This window comes from Sceloporus occidentalis, unplaced genomic scaffold, assembly GCF_023333645.1.
Source record: "Sceloporus occidentalis isolate IW3139 unplaced genomic scaffold, rSceOcc1.0.p SCAF_7, whole genome shotgun sequence".
NCBI classification, from domain to species: Eukaryota; Metazoa; Chordata; class Lepidosauria; order Squamata; family Phrynosomatidae; genus Sceloporus; species Sceloporus occidentalis.
The window spans coordinates 15,513,791-15,529,986 of record NW_028316987.1 but is presented as its reverse complement, the minus strand read 5'-3'; the positions used below and the strand labels follow the sequence as shown (position 1 = coordinate 15,529,986).

The window sequence follows — 16,196 nt, the reverse complement described above, 5'->3', positions numbered from 1 at the left end:
TCAAGGGATGACCACTTAGCCCATTCTTTCAATTTTTCTATGAAAAACAAAGCACTTGAGATTGATTTTGTGCTGGTTTTCTGAACTTTATATTGTTACTGTTTTGATTTTTAATGTACTAATGTGGTTTGATTGTGTTTGTATCTGACTGATTTCTAATTTTTGTAAACCATTAGGAGCACTTTGTTGATGAGTGGTATAAAATCACTTAAATGGTGATGAAATTAGGCTATACAATCCCTCAAGCCATTTGTTTTAAACTAAAGACATGCCTTCCTTAGAATCAAGTGTTCACTATTTCATTTGGAAATCCTTCATCTCTTTCTTAAGGACTACTCTTTTGATATGTTGTACTTGGACATATAGACTTACATGGATTACTAGAATTCTGTGTTTTAAAAATATTGTCTTGCAATTAGGAAATAAATCAGAATAGACTAGTAGTTGGGTGAAGATATATGGAAGATGATAGTAGATCTGTTTCAATCTAGCTTCTGGCCTGATTTGGGACTGAGACTATTTTGGTCAGGACAAGTGTATTATTGTTAGTTCTTTTGGACCTTCCAATGGATTTCAATTGTATTTTTTCTGAATTGCCTGACTGAGTTCTAGGAGATATAATTTTATCTTCATTCCAGACCTGTCTGGAGCATAGATTGCAAAAGATGCTTTAGGAGGCCCACCTGTTAATCCCCTTGGCCACTGATCATGGGATCTTATAGGGTATGTTTATTTTTTCTGTGATTCTAACAACTATGCAATATTGCCAGGAGAGGAGATCCAGATATTTTGATCAACAGTATATAGAGGACACTCAGCACTATGTCAGATTCTATGGAAGAGGTAGTAGCAGTCCTAAACCAGAGGTAGGGAAATCAATTTGGAATACCAAACTGCATCCTTACCCTGTGACCTTTTGATTTCAGTGGCTATATCCACACATGCCCTCTGATCTTAGAGGCTTCCTGGCCACAGCATCATACCCAGTGCTGTAGCTGGCAACCCAGCATTGGTTCCTACTTGCCTTTCTGCCTAGGAAAGGTGAGGAATGAGCAGAGCCATACACACTTACCCAGCTCTGTAAAAGCTAACGTGTTGGCTTTCTTCATGTAGCAGCTGAGTGACTTTGCTCTCTCTCGACCTTCATGTGCCAAAGGTATGCTTATATGTATGCAGAAAACTCACATGCAGTCTCAAGTGCTGGTTCCACAAGTATTTCTACAGGTAATACTTGAGATTAGTAAGGTTAATCTGCCCTGCATTTTCATACACACACCCTTTCTAGGAGGATACAGGATGGTGAAGATTCCTCCTGGTATCACTGTTTGGAAATTACAGTTCTTCACTTGCTCCAAAAGCATAAATGTTCCCAATTTTAATGAGAACACAGATTCGGGAATACATGTCAGACTATATTTGGAAGTGATAGTGGTACACCATCTGAATGGTCAAGTTCACTTTTTGGAAGTACTTTTCAACTTGGCTTTCCTCCATGATGATCAGGTTGCAGTTGTGGTCAGAATTGTTTTTTCATAGCTTAGGCTAGTGTGTCGACTCTGGCCTTTATCGGGAAAAGTACATGTGACCACTGTTTCACATGCTTTTGTTATGTCTATGCTGGACTGCTGCAGATTGTTCTATGTTGGGCTACCTTTGAAGCGTCTTTGGAAACGGCAACTGGTGCAGCATGCTGCTGCCAGAGTGGTGCTGGGGAACGTACTATTTGTAGCATATTATTCTGATGACAGTCTGGCAGTACTGGTTCTTAGTTCGTTTTGGAGTCAAATTCAAAGGGTTGATTATCATCACCTTCAAAGCCTTGAATGACTTGAGTGTAAAGTATTTAGGAGAGCACTTGCTTCCACACAATTCTTTCCACCCATGGAAACAGACAAGGGAGGTTCTCTTCTGCGTCACCCTGCCATCTTATCTTAGATTGGTGGGTATACTGGACATAGTCATTCTTGATTATGCAGCACAGAGTTAGGAAGCTGCCTAGACTCTTTCCTATTGGCTTTAGAAAAACAACAAAGACAGTTCCAAGTGCCTATATGGGATTTCCCTCCAAAATTCAACCTAGAAATTTTAGTATAAATGTGTAAATTAATCATGATCACTTTGGCAGGACAATTTATTTGGAGACAGGGTTGTGGAGTCAGTGATTCTTGCCTTAATATTTGAGATTTGGAGCAGAACAATAAAACCTGAGTCCTTGGGTACACAGGGAGTATAGGGGCCATAACGGATGTGTTGAAAGGAACTGCTGTTCGTATATACTTAAAAAAAACTGCTATAATTATGTGTGTTCTTCCTTTGCGAAACTGAGTTCTAGAAACCTTCAATTTTTTACAGACTGCCCAGAATTGCATGTTGCCAGGGCAACTATAACTAGATCTTGCATTGGGGCTGTCATTTAACCCTTCACTCATAGTTGTGTTTGAGACATTGATATGGGTTGGGACACTATTCATCCCCTCTCCACTGCCTCACTCTGTGACAGTTTAGCACTGCACCCCATGGCTGCTTTAAAATATACACATACCAAATATCAGGAGACTGATTCTTCCACTTCTCATATGTTCCTTAGGCTGCACACTGCATGGGAGGCTCTCCTTGCTCTTGGTGCAGTTGCAACCGTGCTACCTCAGTTCTAGCTAACAATCTTCCCGCCACCTCCTCAAATTTTCTCCTTAAATTTGCAATTGCTCTCTTTGAACACACTAGGCAATATCTTTTCTTTATAAGTTAGAGGTTCAAAACACTCGTGGAAATAAAACAGAGTTGCTTCTAGTTCCAGAAGAAGGGTGGGTTGGGTGGAAATCTTAGGTGTCACTCTTACTCTACCCCCCATTCCTCCCCCTGCCCCAGTCTGCCTACTGTGTAGGGCCTGTTTTCTGCCCCTGACAGTTTTCTGCCTAACAAATGGTGTTTCTTTTTTACAGCATAATGATCCGGGACTTGTTGTGGTGATGGTAAACTTAGTGGTAATTTTTAATTTTCAGACTGAATTTACTTCTTTTTTTTGTCATCAGAGCACCAAATATGTTAGGCTTACTTTTCTCTGTTGTAGCCTTCATCTTTTCTGCTTGATCTTTTCATTTCCCTTTTTTTCCTTTCCATTTCTTCATGCACTCTTTTGTGTCTGATCCTTGTTCATTGAGGGTTTAATGCTCAGAAGGGATGTTTGTGTTAGAGTTGCCAAAATTTGTGGAGAATCACTTCAAATTTCTGATATTGTCCAAACTTAATTCCCCCCTCCCTTCCCTTTCTCCAATATGTGGTGGGTGTTAGTAGTTGCTATGGAGATTTTATAGCTAATTGAAAACTGAAAACTTTGACTGCCTTAGAAAGCAAAAGTACTGATACATTCTTCATACTATGAAAGAGTTTGCCAGAATCACAAATGTGGATTTAATAATCTCATCTGCTAAAGAAACCAAACATGGGGAGGGGCATGTTAGCATTTTTAATAAGCTATCATGAATTTGGTCCTTTTGCTCAAAACTGCAGTCACTGCTTCTCATACCATTGGGCATAAAATCCCTTTCCTCCATCTTTATTACTGAGAATGTATATATAAAAGTTGCATTAGGGGGGAAATGCTATTGTGTAGATGGGTAGGTTTCTGGATTTGAATCTCTCAGACCACGTTTCCAAATTCTGACTGCATCAAAACTGGCTCTGTATAATAAACTTACTTGATTTGGAACCATATTGAAATTTGTTCCAAGTCAGTTTATGTCTTAGAGCAGTGGTTCTCAACCTTCCTAAGGCCGCGGCCCTTTAATATAGTTCCTCATGTTGTGGTGACCCCCCAGCCATAAAATTATTTTCATTGCTATATGCAAATATGTGTTTTCCAATGGTTTTAGGCGACACCTGTGAAAAGGTTGTTCGACCCCCAAAGGGGTCCCGACCCACAGGTTGGGAACCACTGTCTGGGGTTTGTTTATTTTCCTTTTCACAGCACTTCAAGTGCAAAGAGTTCTTCAGGCATTTTAAAAAATCATTCTCACAATAATTTTGTGAGGAAGGTCACAATTTTTATTTCATAAAGAGCAGAGACGAGGCCACACAAATCTTTTGACGGAGTTAAAACATGAACCCAAGTCTCTAGTCACTAGAGTCAAGTGCAACATTGTCAGGTGGACCACATTAGCTCCCATACGTTGAAAGGTGTTGATGAATAATTTTTTGAGACATGGAGTCTCTAAAGCAACACCTTTTGTGCTGCAAGTAGTCACTTTAACAATCTAGTCCCTTGTTTTGGCGCAATTCAAACTTGGACTTCTTTTGGCCCAAGGGTATATAATATATGTGTATGTGCATAGCAAAGAAAATATTGACAACAATCCCCCGCCAAGACCAATAATAAGGGAAGTAAACGTTCTGTTTTTTCACTCAAGGTATGCACCGGATAAGGTAAGTAGCTCCTTTTTTCCAGTGGCCTTACATCACAACTCACAGCGCATGTTGTGATGTAAAAATAAACACCTCCCCAAAGGCTGTGATAGTCAAAGTGCTCGTCTGCCCCATTTTGCTTTGTTTGGCTGGTTATGAGTGAATTAAAAATACATACGGAATCTTCAGCATAGTTTGATTAGTTTCAAAGTCAGTTTTCTTCGCAACTAGTCCTTTTCACAGCTTACAAGTAAAAGATAGGGTCAGTAGCTTTGTCACAGAATTCAAGAAGCTCTTTGGGGGATTGGTGAACTCTTAATGCTTTCTGCTTTTGCAAAGAGGGAAGAATCCTAGCTTCACTCTCCTGAAACCACAGATGCAAACTAGACCTAGCAGGGCATTCATTCTTGCATTTTTAATAAATGTAACATTTCCGATCACCAACCAAGATGTTCAAGAAAACCTAGGGTTCTGTTTACCTCATAAATATTGTCTCTCAGTATCTGAGAGAAGATAGCTTCTCCATCCCCCCTCAATTATGTTTAATCTTGTGGTGTGTGGGTGTTCAATTTCAATATTAAGTTCCTCAAACATTAGAACTGAGAGCTTCATGCAGCAAAAGATAAAACCAGGGCAAGTCTGGCACCTGAGATGTGGCAGCTTGTGATTGTAAGCTGTGAGAATGGCTTGTGTTTGGTTCTCTGTAGCTTTCTGGTCTCTGCACTCCAAAGGCAAGATCTCTAACCAACCCAAACCCAATGTGTACAAAGCAACTCACTAGAGGCTTATATTTCTCTCCACCCATCCACCTGACCAGTCTTATTTCCTTACAGGTAGGACAGATCCCATTCCTATCGTCGTCAAATATGATGTCATGGGCATGGGACGGATGGAAATGGAGGTAAGAGGACCCTTTTAATAGACATTTTAGGCAAGGCCACTTGCACATGCCAAAGAGTAAAAATAACTAATCTAAAAAAATATTGTTACTATAGATTGACTCTCCCTTATCCAAAATGTTTGTGACCAGTAATGTTTTGAATTTTGATTTTGGGAATATTTGCATATACATAATGTTTACATATACCTTAAATATTTGCATATACCTTGGAGATGAGACCCATGACTAAATATGACATTAATTTCTGTTTGTATACCCCTTAGTCTGAAGGTAATTTTACACACAGTATTTTTAATAATTTTGTGCATTAAATAATGTTTGTATACACTGAACCATCAGAAGACAAAAATGCCACTGTCTCAGCCACCTATGAAAAAAGTTTTAGATTTTGGAGTATTTCAGAATTCCAGATAAGGGAGATTCGATGTGTAGTTGTTTTTCTTCTTCCTTTTAAACAATTCTTATCTCAACCAGCAGCATTCCTCTAACCAATAGCAGATATGTTAATAGCACAGTTCTGGGGGTAATGAGTAACATTGACTTATTACACCAAACTATTGCTGGAAAAGTCTTTTTATTTTCACATTCTTGTACTTTTAATTGATTTCTTTCTTTAATGCATCTCCCACTATCATGTTACTAACAAATCACACAATGCTGTGCTTTTAAAGTAGTAAATAACAATTAGCAGTACAGTGCGCCCGTGTCATACGCGGGCGCACCTTATGTAGCTTTCAGCATATGCTGAAACTACACTGGAATAAGCCCTCGCACTCCCCAGAAGAAATAATGGGGTGCGCGTGCCGCACCACACCGCAACCATGAGTCCCATTATTTCTAATGGTGCTCCAGCATACACTAGATTTCCCTTACGCAGTGAGGTCTGGCATGGATCCCCCACGTAATGGAAGGGCCCACTGTACTTAATTTCTTTTAAGGTATACCCAATACACTAGCTTGAAAAATAAGGGATACATTAAAGATGACTTCGGCTAGTGGTTCTCAGTCTGGCTCTCCAGGTGTTTTTGACTTTGGCTCCCATGATCCTTGACCATTGATCAAGCTTGTTGGGGCCTCTGGGAGCTGAAATCCAAAACATCTGGAGGCCAGAGTTTGAGAACCTCTGATTAGGCCAGCCTTTCCCAAAATTGTGCTTCCACATTTGTTGGTTGGGGATAGTGGTTGTAGTCAAGCACATGTGAAGTACCAGATTGGAGAAGGCTTAATTAGCTTGTAATAATATAGTACCTCAGTACATATGCAGCCCCTTAGCAATTTTTTTTTAAGATCTTGAATTAATTGATTTTGGCAATCGAGTCAACCTCACCTCTACTCTTATCTGAAAGAAAAGGGTCTGCGTGTACATTGTGGCATCAGTTGATAGATTGGTATGTTGAATTAAAGCTTCAATTAGACGTTTAAAAAACCAGTGTCTCAGGCCTATGGCTGTTCTTGTGGACCAGAATTGTCTTGTGCTCTATAAAATGCAAAACCATGCCACTTGTCTGCCATGGGAAAAGTTGCTGAAAGTCAGCACTGTGCACAAAAATGCCAAATGTGGACACTAGGAAAACTAGTTTGTACATTTTGATTAATTTCCTAAGAACGCAGCATGCTTTGCTTCTTGAACACACTGCAGAAGTGGTGGTTTCTTTGCTTTGCAGTTGTAACAACACACCCTAGCACAGACTCATTTGCTCCATCCTAAACCTCTCAATAGGGATCATTGTTAGGTTTTTTTCTGTCTAAATGCAATAGCCACAGTATATTTCTGTTTATCAACTGCTGTGGAAGAATCATAGCAGTATAGAGCATATGTTTTGCATACTGAAGCTTTAAGTTTCACTCCCTCACACCTCTAGTTAAAATCCCAGGTAATAGGATATGGAAGGACCTCTGTCTTGAGACCTTGTTGAGTTTCTTCCAGTTTAGCAATGCTGACCTGGAATAAGGCAGCTTGATAAATGTAGGCAAAGATGGAGAAACTATGGTCTGCAAGCTGCATATGGCTCCAACTCCTTTTTGATGGTTCCCCCAAGCCCCTGAACCCCCACCGCCGCCACCACCACCAATGTCAAGGAAGAAAATAGGGAAGAAATGCCCTAAAAGTTTCCTTAAAATATTGAAGCAAATTTTGTCACAATTCTCTATCCTATATTAGAGGATAAGCATAATGTTCCATGCTGTTGTTGCTTTTTTTGAGAGGTTCTGATTAGTCAAATACTTTCTCTGATCTCTAAATCCTCATTGTATGGCTCTTGGTTTCATACATCTAATTTCCTCTAAACAAAATCCATGTCTTGACATTAGATGCTACTGCTAGGAGCTCCCTAGCAAAGATTACTACTTTCTGAGTAAACAATTTGGGGATGAGGGGAGGCAGCCTGGAACAGATTGGATGTGCTTATAATATATATGATATATTATTGACTATTTGGCTAATATAGTATATATCTGACTGATTAATTTCCCACTTCTTTGGTGATTAGCTGGACTATGCTGAAGATGCCACGGAACGAAGGAGAGTTTTGGAAGTGGAGAAGGAGGATACTGAAGAACTGAGGCAGAAGTACAAGGTATCCAAATTAACTCTTCCTGGAAATGGCTGATTGAGGAATCTGGGAATTTTTTATTGTGTATTGGTTATATTGTGCATTTGTTTCCCTTTTCCCTGAAACATATTTATGAGATTAATGTAATCATGCATTTATATGGATTTTATAAACCAAGGAGAGACAATTATTTTCGTCATGGTTTGATCTGCCCTGTTAAACAAAAGAAGTATTTAAAACTGCTGTCTGGTAGTGGATGACTGGTAAATGGACACCTTAATGCCTGCTGGTGTCTGGGATTCATTCAAAGAATCCTGGGATAGTCAGACCAGTTCCACCAGGTCCACCTTATCACATGTAATCCTTAAATGTGTACAGTCAGAATTAGCTCAGATTAGTTTTTACCTTAACTGTTAATAGATCCTGAGTATGCTCTCTGGTTTGATATCCTTCTGTCACAACAGTGACTTGCAAGAATCCTGGGGAAGCAAAGAAGAATGTGGGAAACTGAAATCAGTCTACCTCTTTTGTGTGCATGTACTTTTCTTTGAATTAGGCCCAGTACAGACTAGCGGTTTGCGTCAGCCTGGGGCTGATTTTAGGGCTCTGTTGGGCTGGGCGTCCATACGCACCCAGCCCTACTTTCGGCACCCGTGCACCATCTTGCTGTGCCCCTGTCCACACGGTGCGCGCAAGTTCCCAAACAGTGCTCACCGGAAGCGTTGTCGTCATGGTGCCCAAGCGCCATTATGACACCCTGAAAAAGAAGCCGCCCAGAGTGGCTCCTTTTTAGGGAGCACATCAGTGCTGTGCCATGCAGCTGGCGCAGCACCAACGAGAAGAAAAAACAAGTGGCATGGAGCCACCCGTCTCTATCCCCCCTTAGTTTCCGAAATAGAACGGCTTTTCTCCTTCAAATTCCTCTTCAGACCTAGGAAAAGCTTTATCTATTTGTACTCTACTTTTTCTCCATCGTTACCTGTTTCTCCTGCAATAGGCTCCCAATTAATTTATCAATCCTAGATGTTGTTCATTGAGGTGGTACTAAATCATTTAGAAACAACATTTAAAAAACATAGTTTAAATAGTGAGTTAAGGAGTAATGGCTGAATAAGACTGGAGCTTGTACAAATTAAATGTTGAATGATGGCCTTCCATGGCCATTTTTTCCTGCAGGCTGGTTTCTTAAGACTTTTAACACCTTTTCCTGTTACAGGATTATGTGGATAAAGAAAAAGCTATTGCCAAGGCACTTGAAGATCTTCGAGCCAATTTTTATTGTGAGCTCTGTGATAAGCAGTACCAAAAGCATCAAGAGTTTGACAATCACATAAATTCCTATGACCATGCCCACAAACAGGTAAAAGGACAGACTTGGTCTGTTTTCTCAATGCAGCATTTTAATCTCCTTCAGTCGGTTTTGTCTTTGTCTCCTTCTCTTCCCCAGCCTCCAGCAGCAGAGATATCTTGATTGCACTTGGTTCAGTAGTGCTTGCTGTTAGAAGCTGAAATTAAACCTAGCATCAAGTATCAGGCTTTTGTCATTTGTAGTGAGCAGCAAGGGTTGCTAAATAGAAAATTGAAAAAAGTGGTTTAGAAATTTAGGAAGCTGCAGTTGTTTTTGTGAAAACATATCTTCATGGTAAAGGATTATTTCTTGCACTCCAAATTAGAGCAGTAAACAATTAGAAAGCTGTTATTCGAAGAATGTACAGTTCATGACACACAACAGAGAGCTTGTTCTTGGACGAGTAACGCCATTTTGATCTTGTTGACAACTCAGTAAACGGTTTGACAGGTGGAAGGCTGCTCTTTTACTGGCTAGGTCCTTAATCTGTCGCTATAAACAGGTTCCAGGACAGAGGCTTGGCTCAGTTCAAACTTGCAAATATAGAGGGAGGGAGGAGGTAAATATTTCAATCCTTCTAATAACTGTATTGCTTTTCTTGTTGTCATTTTCTAACATTTTGAAATGTTAACAGTTTTAATGCTATAATGACTTTTGTGTTGGTTTAAAATTCTTTTATCTGCTTTGAATCTCTTTTACAAGAGAATAGAGGGATATAATTCTATGGATGAATTAATGTAAACCATTTCTGCTTCCGTTTTAAGTATTTGATTTTTTAAAACTGTGATGGGAGAATGGAAGGATATGATGTCCAATGAAGCTGAAAAATGAGTGAGAGAGAAAAAAGAGTGTGTGTGCATCTGCACACACATATGCATGCCTATGTGTGTAATAGCAGGAAGTCCTGTAGAACAGCAGAAATTATCATCACCCTGTCTTGAATCTAGCTTGAAATTTTCTGAATCTGTATTAGAAACTGCTAAATTATCGCCTGGCCTGCCTACACAAGAAATAGAAAATGTGTTTTGCAAAAATGATTCATGTGTATTGGCAACTACTTAAATACAAACAAAATCTGTGATCGATAAGATGCCAAGTTTTATAATATACCATTTTTCATTCATCTAATTCTTACATGTATAATGTGTCCAGAACTTTCGTCATGCCTACATAGTTGTAATGTTTTTGTAATAAGAGAGATAATTTTGCTGAATGTAGGCTTATTTTGGAAAGCAATATTCACTGAAGACAATGCCTACAGGTCTTGACATCCAGAATAGTTAATCCCATGGCATCAATGGTTAATGTCAAACATGGAGATAGTAACAAGGTAGCCAGTTGCCAGGAGCAAGTAATCTAGGTGCTCTGTGTAAGACACTTACTGAACCCATCATTCAGTCTTCCCAAATAACAAATTAACTTCATGCTTTGTAGTCCTATACATGATTTTGTACTTATCAAGAAAGCTGGTTTATTATTTATGTTGGGTGAGAATGCAGTTGTTTTATAGACACACACAGAGTGCATCCACACTGCAAAAATAATTCAGTTTGACATCACTTCAACTGCCATGGTTCAGTGCAATGGAATTCTAGGAATTCTAGTTTTGTGATTCATTTAGCCTTCTTTGTCAGAGAGCTCTGGTGCCACAACAAACTACAGTACAGTAAGGATCCCAGAATTCCATAGCAGATACATGGTGGGGAGGAAGAAGCTGCGGCAAAAAGGAGCTTTCAGATTTGGAATCCTGTTTAAGCTTTTAAGGTCAACCAGGTGAGAGGGGCAAAGTCTTCATAGCAAAGTTTATAGAACTCTCTAGTGGATCCCTCTGGTCTGGGAGATTTTCTGGGCTTTAATTTCAATGTATGCTGTGTGCGTTCAAGTTGTTTCTGACATATGACAACCCTAAAGCGACCCTATCCAGAGTTTTTCTTGGCAGGATTTGTTCAGAGTAGTTTTGTCACTGCCTTCCCCTGAGGTTGAGAGAGTGTGACTTGCCCAAGGTTACCCAGTGGATTTCCTGACCAAGCAGGAATCAAACCCTGGTCTTCAGAATCATAGCCCTATGGCTTATTCATTTCCAGTGATTGATTGACTTGTCAGATTTCCTTTTACATGTAATGGTTGTATGAATTCATTAAGCTCTGTTGAGAGTACTGATTCCAGAGAATATAGAGTAAGATAAAACTCTCAGAATTAATGAAGGATTTTATTAGGACAAATTTATACATTTCCTTGTGAAAGTTTTATGACTGTAAAAATCATGCTCTCTGCTTTTTTCTTAAAGCATTCTAGTAACATAGAGGTTTTTTTGTTTCCATAAAAATAGGCTTTAGTATATTTTAAGGAGGCTGGTATTTTATACAGATCTAGTTCCTCTATCTTCATTCTTTTTTTGGCATAAAGTCTTCAATATTTCTGGATCTTGAGTTATCTTATGGGGGGGTGTATTAGTAGTTTGATTTCATCAAATAAAACCATTCTGCATGTAGCCCTCTTACATCGTGAGCCCTCCTAAAGAAAGTGATCCCTAAAAATCACTTTCAGCATGTCCCACAACAATGCTTGTGATGTAGTGGTAGGTCTGTTTTCCAAACAGAAATATTCTGTGGTGTTTTTAAAAGTTTTCTATTAGCTTCATGATGGAAAAGCAATGGACTAAATCTCCAGCTTTTCAGGAGGTATGTTTCAGATCCCAGTGCCAAATCCAATATTAATGGAGAATGATCAGAATAAAGAATTGGTTCACTTGAAAAATCTAGAACTTTTCTTGCAAACATTTTGTAATAAAGAATTGATCTATCCATGGGTAAGTTTTATGTATGTCCAATAAATAAGTTATATTTTACAATAGGTGTCTAGCTCTCCAGGGACCTATTAAGCCTTATGTATTTCCTCCAAAGTGGAGTAGTTTTATAAGAATTGTTTTATGGGGTGAGATCTATTCAGAAATGTAAAATATAATTAGAGTCACCTTCTATTATTATGTCACCAGAAGTAACCTTTCTGAAAATTTGCAAAAAAACTATTCATAAATTTCGTTTGATGAGCATTTGGTGCATAGAAGGTACTTATTGTGTATGGTTTACCCATCAGTTCCCCTGTGAGGATCAGATATCAACATTCTGACTCCCTAATTGTTTTGTCTGAGTAGAACAGACAAAAATAATAGCACCCCTTTTGCCTTCCCTGATCCTCCTACCACTATTTGATTTCCAAAACATTTGGGGGGTAGAATTAGGTCTGTTCCCTTTCTATGGGTTTCCTGCAAAAGTAAAATGTTAGGTCTCAATTTCAGTATTTCTGCCTCTCTTAGAGGTTGAGCACAAAGCTGTAACATTAAACACTTTGTTTAACTTTTTATACATTCTCACTGAAGGAACTTTCAGGTTAATTGTTTCATACCAGTTGTATTTTCAAACCTTAAAGGACCTTCATAAAGCTGTGGGATAAATTCAGATGAAATAAATGGAAGTAGAAGCATTTATTATGTCGTTCATCTCTAAACTGCGCATGACAACACTTTTTCTACTTTCCCCCCCAACTGTATGCTTCCTCTTCCCGCCACAACCACAGTGATATATCCCAATTTAATTTGACATTTCAACTGAGTTCACTTCATCTGTACTGGTGTGGAAGGTTTTTTTAAAAACTATTCCTGTGAATAGTCAGCATTCTACTTAATCCACGAATGTCAGCCAACAATCACCTAACATCACCCATACGCACCAATGGATTGCGAGATCACCTGCATGCACACCTGCTTTATAATTTACTCTCCACTTTTGATATGTCAGGGAAGCAAGGTTGAGCACCTGAGTAAATCCTCTTTGGGAACATGGAGTAATGACATTAGTTGTTAGCAAGTTAAGCTGACCTTGAGTCAGGTAGGTAAAGTAGATGTTAGCCTTTCATTGCAGGCTGTCTTGCTAAAGGGAGGAAATGGAATGTAAACAAAGCTATAGTGTGCTTGTGGCAGTTCACAGTGTTTTGAGTTTCCATTCCTGGTGAATTAATCCTACTGATGGTGTATGTAGCTGATTTTAGATCTCAGACTTGACTATTACACGGGGCCTTCTGAGTGCCCATATTGTAGTACTTCAGTTTGAAGCACACAACTAAAATGTCTGTTCTCTTCCCTGCCCTTTTCTTCAGCCATTCCATGCTTGACAACTGTTTTTACATTCTTCATGTTAGCGCAGGCATCTACACATACACACACCTCCTTTTTGTCTACTCTGATGAAAACAAACCAGGGATATTCTGAACATGAACAGTTTCACATTCTAAGGCCTGTTACAGACAGCCAAAATAAAGCTGCTTCGAGTCACTTTGGAGGTATGGTATTTCAATGATACATGCGTCCTAAGAGTCCACAAAGCCACGCTCTAGTCCTAAGGACTGGAGTGCAGCTTTGGTGAAGCTTCCAGACTCTTAGGACTCATGCATCATTGAAATACCATACCTCCAAAGTGACTCGAAGTAGCTTTATTTTGACTGTCTGTAACAGGCCTAAATCTTACTTAAATCATAACATCATTAGAATTATAGGAATAATAGAATATGATGATGATCATCATCATCATCATCATCTATATCATAACAAGTCATCATAATCAATCAGCCAATCAGTCACATCCCACTTGTTGTCCAAAACTGAATACAAAAATTAAAATAATATCTATAAAAGCATAGACAAAGACACAGGGACAAAGATACAAAACAGTATTATTAAAATCCACAGAATTTAAACTCCTTTAAAGAAACCAGTTAAAAAGTTAAAAGGCAATAAAACAGCACACTATTAAAAGCCCTTGTAGTCCGTTTCTAAAAGTATTTTGGAATAGAAAATGAGGACACCATCCTAGCCTCCTTAGGGAGGGAGTTCCAAAGGCTGGGAACAGCCATTGAGAAACCCCTGTCCCATGTTCCTATCAGGGAATACTTATGAAGGTTGGGTGACAAAGGCAAGGGCCTTCCTAAAAGACCTTAGAGATCAAACAGGCTCATACAGGAAGGTACAGTTTTCCAAAGAGCTTAGGCTTTATATCTCATAACCAGCACTTTGTTTTGTGCCCAGCAATGTACTAATAGCCAATGGAACTATTGTAATAAGGCAATTGTTTTCTCCTTGTAACATGTTGCAGTCAGTAAGCTTGCTGCAGCTCTTTGGACCAGCTGAGGTTTCTAAGCACTTTTTGAAAGTAGACTGCTGTACATTACAAAACGGTAATCCAAACATAGATTCCCATAGATTTTGCACTGCCTGAATTTCTAATACAACTGGAAGAGATTTTTAGAAATAGTGCAAAGGTTTCAGATTTCAACAAAGGCTATGGACTTGGGTAGGCGCTCTGGTGGAGCCGTGGTTAAATGCTGGTACTGCAGCCACAGGGTTGTGAATTCAATCCCGGGGCTCCAAGGTTGACTCAGCCTTCCATCCTTTTGTAGGTTGTTAGGGGCAATTGGCTTACAGATTGTAAACCACTATTAAGTGGTGTAGAAATGTTAATGCTAAATGCTATGCTATTTTATGGAAAGGAAACCCACATTAAGAATCTCTTACCAGTTCACATCTTGCTAGTTCCTTTACTGTCCATAAGTGTCTTATGCAGACCTTTCTGTTATACTGAGACACACACAGCCTTCAGCCCTCTGTGAAACATTCTCCTTTCACAACCAGAAGATAATTTTAATTTGTTGTTTTCCCCTTTATTTCTCTTTTGGAAAGAAAATAACTAAATACACAGTGAATTCAACTGGAAGGTGGTATTCCTGGTGACTCTTACATCAGCCAGAAGGACTGGGAAGACAGATGTTCTGTAAAGATAGAGTAGTCCTCTATAATGCTTCTTTGTTTTATACCTATGGCGGACACCCTATTTCACAGGACATAATTCTTTCAAATTCATTCAAACTCTTTCACGCAAACCTTTAATGCTTTTTGTTTGCAGCCTTTTCCACCCTTCCTGTTCTGTTTGAGATTACATCTGCTTCTAGACATTTTGGATTTCATCACATTTAAGTGGGATTTTATTATTAGAACAACTTATTCCATTTCATTCAGTACCAGCACTTTTCCTGCAAAATGTGTCCGTCCTTTTTTTCAGGGAAGTCGTAGAGCTCTGTCCCTTACGCAATACAAGAGTGTTTTATTCCCAGCAGGGTTGGGGAAAAGCCAGTTTTAAAAAGCACCCAAAAATATTGTTATTAATATTAATTCTAGTCCTGTGAATCGTGCAGTCAACATCTTAATGTGGTTGTTAACATTTATGGTGGCTTCTCTTGCAAACACCCTTCCTTCTTAACACTTTGTGAGTCACTAACTCAAGGATGCTTTGTGTTGTGAGCTCCCTCCTGTGCAATTGTTTCTTCACTTCAGTGTCAGGACTCGCTGCCCTCAATCCTGCATATTGTCTTTTGATCTTTTTTGGGTGTCCTAGGATTTTGCCAAAGTCTATGCCTGTCACTGCTGCCTAATTGTGTTGTAGTGGTTTCTAATTTGTCCTCCCACCCACAAATACAGAATGACTAATTTCATAGTAGAGGAAACTAATTTATTTGTGAGCGAAGGGGTCAGTCTTTCTCTAAATTGGAATGTAAAGGCAGTGCAGGATAAAGGAGCATTTGATAAAATGCACAAATCCTGCCCTGATGTCCTCCAGTTGTAGACAAATTATGGATCCTGTCCTAAAAACAGAAACTTAGAGACTCAGGCCCCCTTCCTTCTACTTAATTCAGGCACTGATCTCAACTTATTAGATGTTCTTGGCTACAGCATTGACTGAAACACATATTTCAGCTGCAGACAACACAATGAATCCTATTCATTGGATTGGTCCTTCACTCCTTTCGGTTTTGAGCATTCCTGCCTTAGATTCTGCAATTGGCCATCCCCCATCTCAGTGGGCAATGGGATCCAAAGCCTCCTTAGTGTCATATAAGCTCTTGGTCCATAATATTCCTGTTTAAGATATTTCTCTTTCAGTCTCAG

The 16,196-nt window shown here is 39.2% G+C and overlaps 1 protein-coding gene across 6 annotated transcripts in view; it reads left to right on the top strand.

Moving 5' to 3' along the window:
- GPATCH8 (G-patch domain containing 8) overlaps window positions 1-16,196 on the top strand; it is a 90,688-nt gene that overhangs the window by 53,663 nt on the left and 20,829 nt on the right. For 4 of the 6 annotated variants that reach the window (XM_089532055.1, XM_089532059.1, XM_089532057.1 and 1 more), the window contains 3 exons: window positions 5,235-5,302; window positions 7,792-7,878; window positions 9,071-9,214. In XM_089532055.1, coding sequence (XP_089388181.1) covers window positions 5,235-5,302; window positions 7,792-7,878; window positions 9,071-9,214 — 299 coding nt within the window. Of the gene's footprint in view, window positions 1-2,942; window positions 2,985-5,234; window positions 5,303-7,791; window positions 7,879-9,070; window positions 9,215-16,196 lie in introns of all 6 variants that reach the window. The other 2 variants (XM_089532060.1, XM_089532061.1) reach the window with 1 other exon arrangement.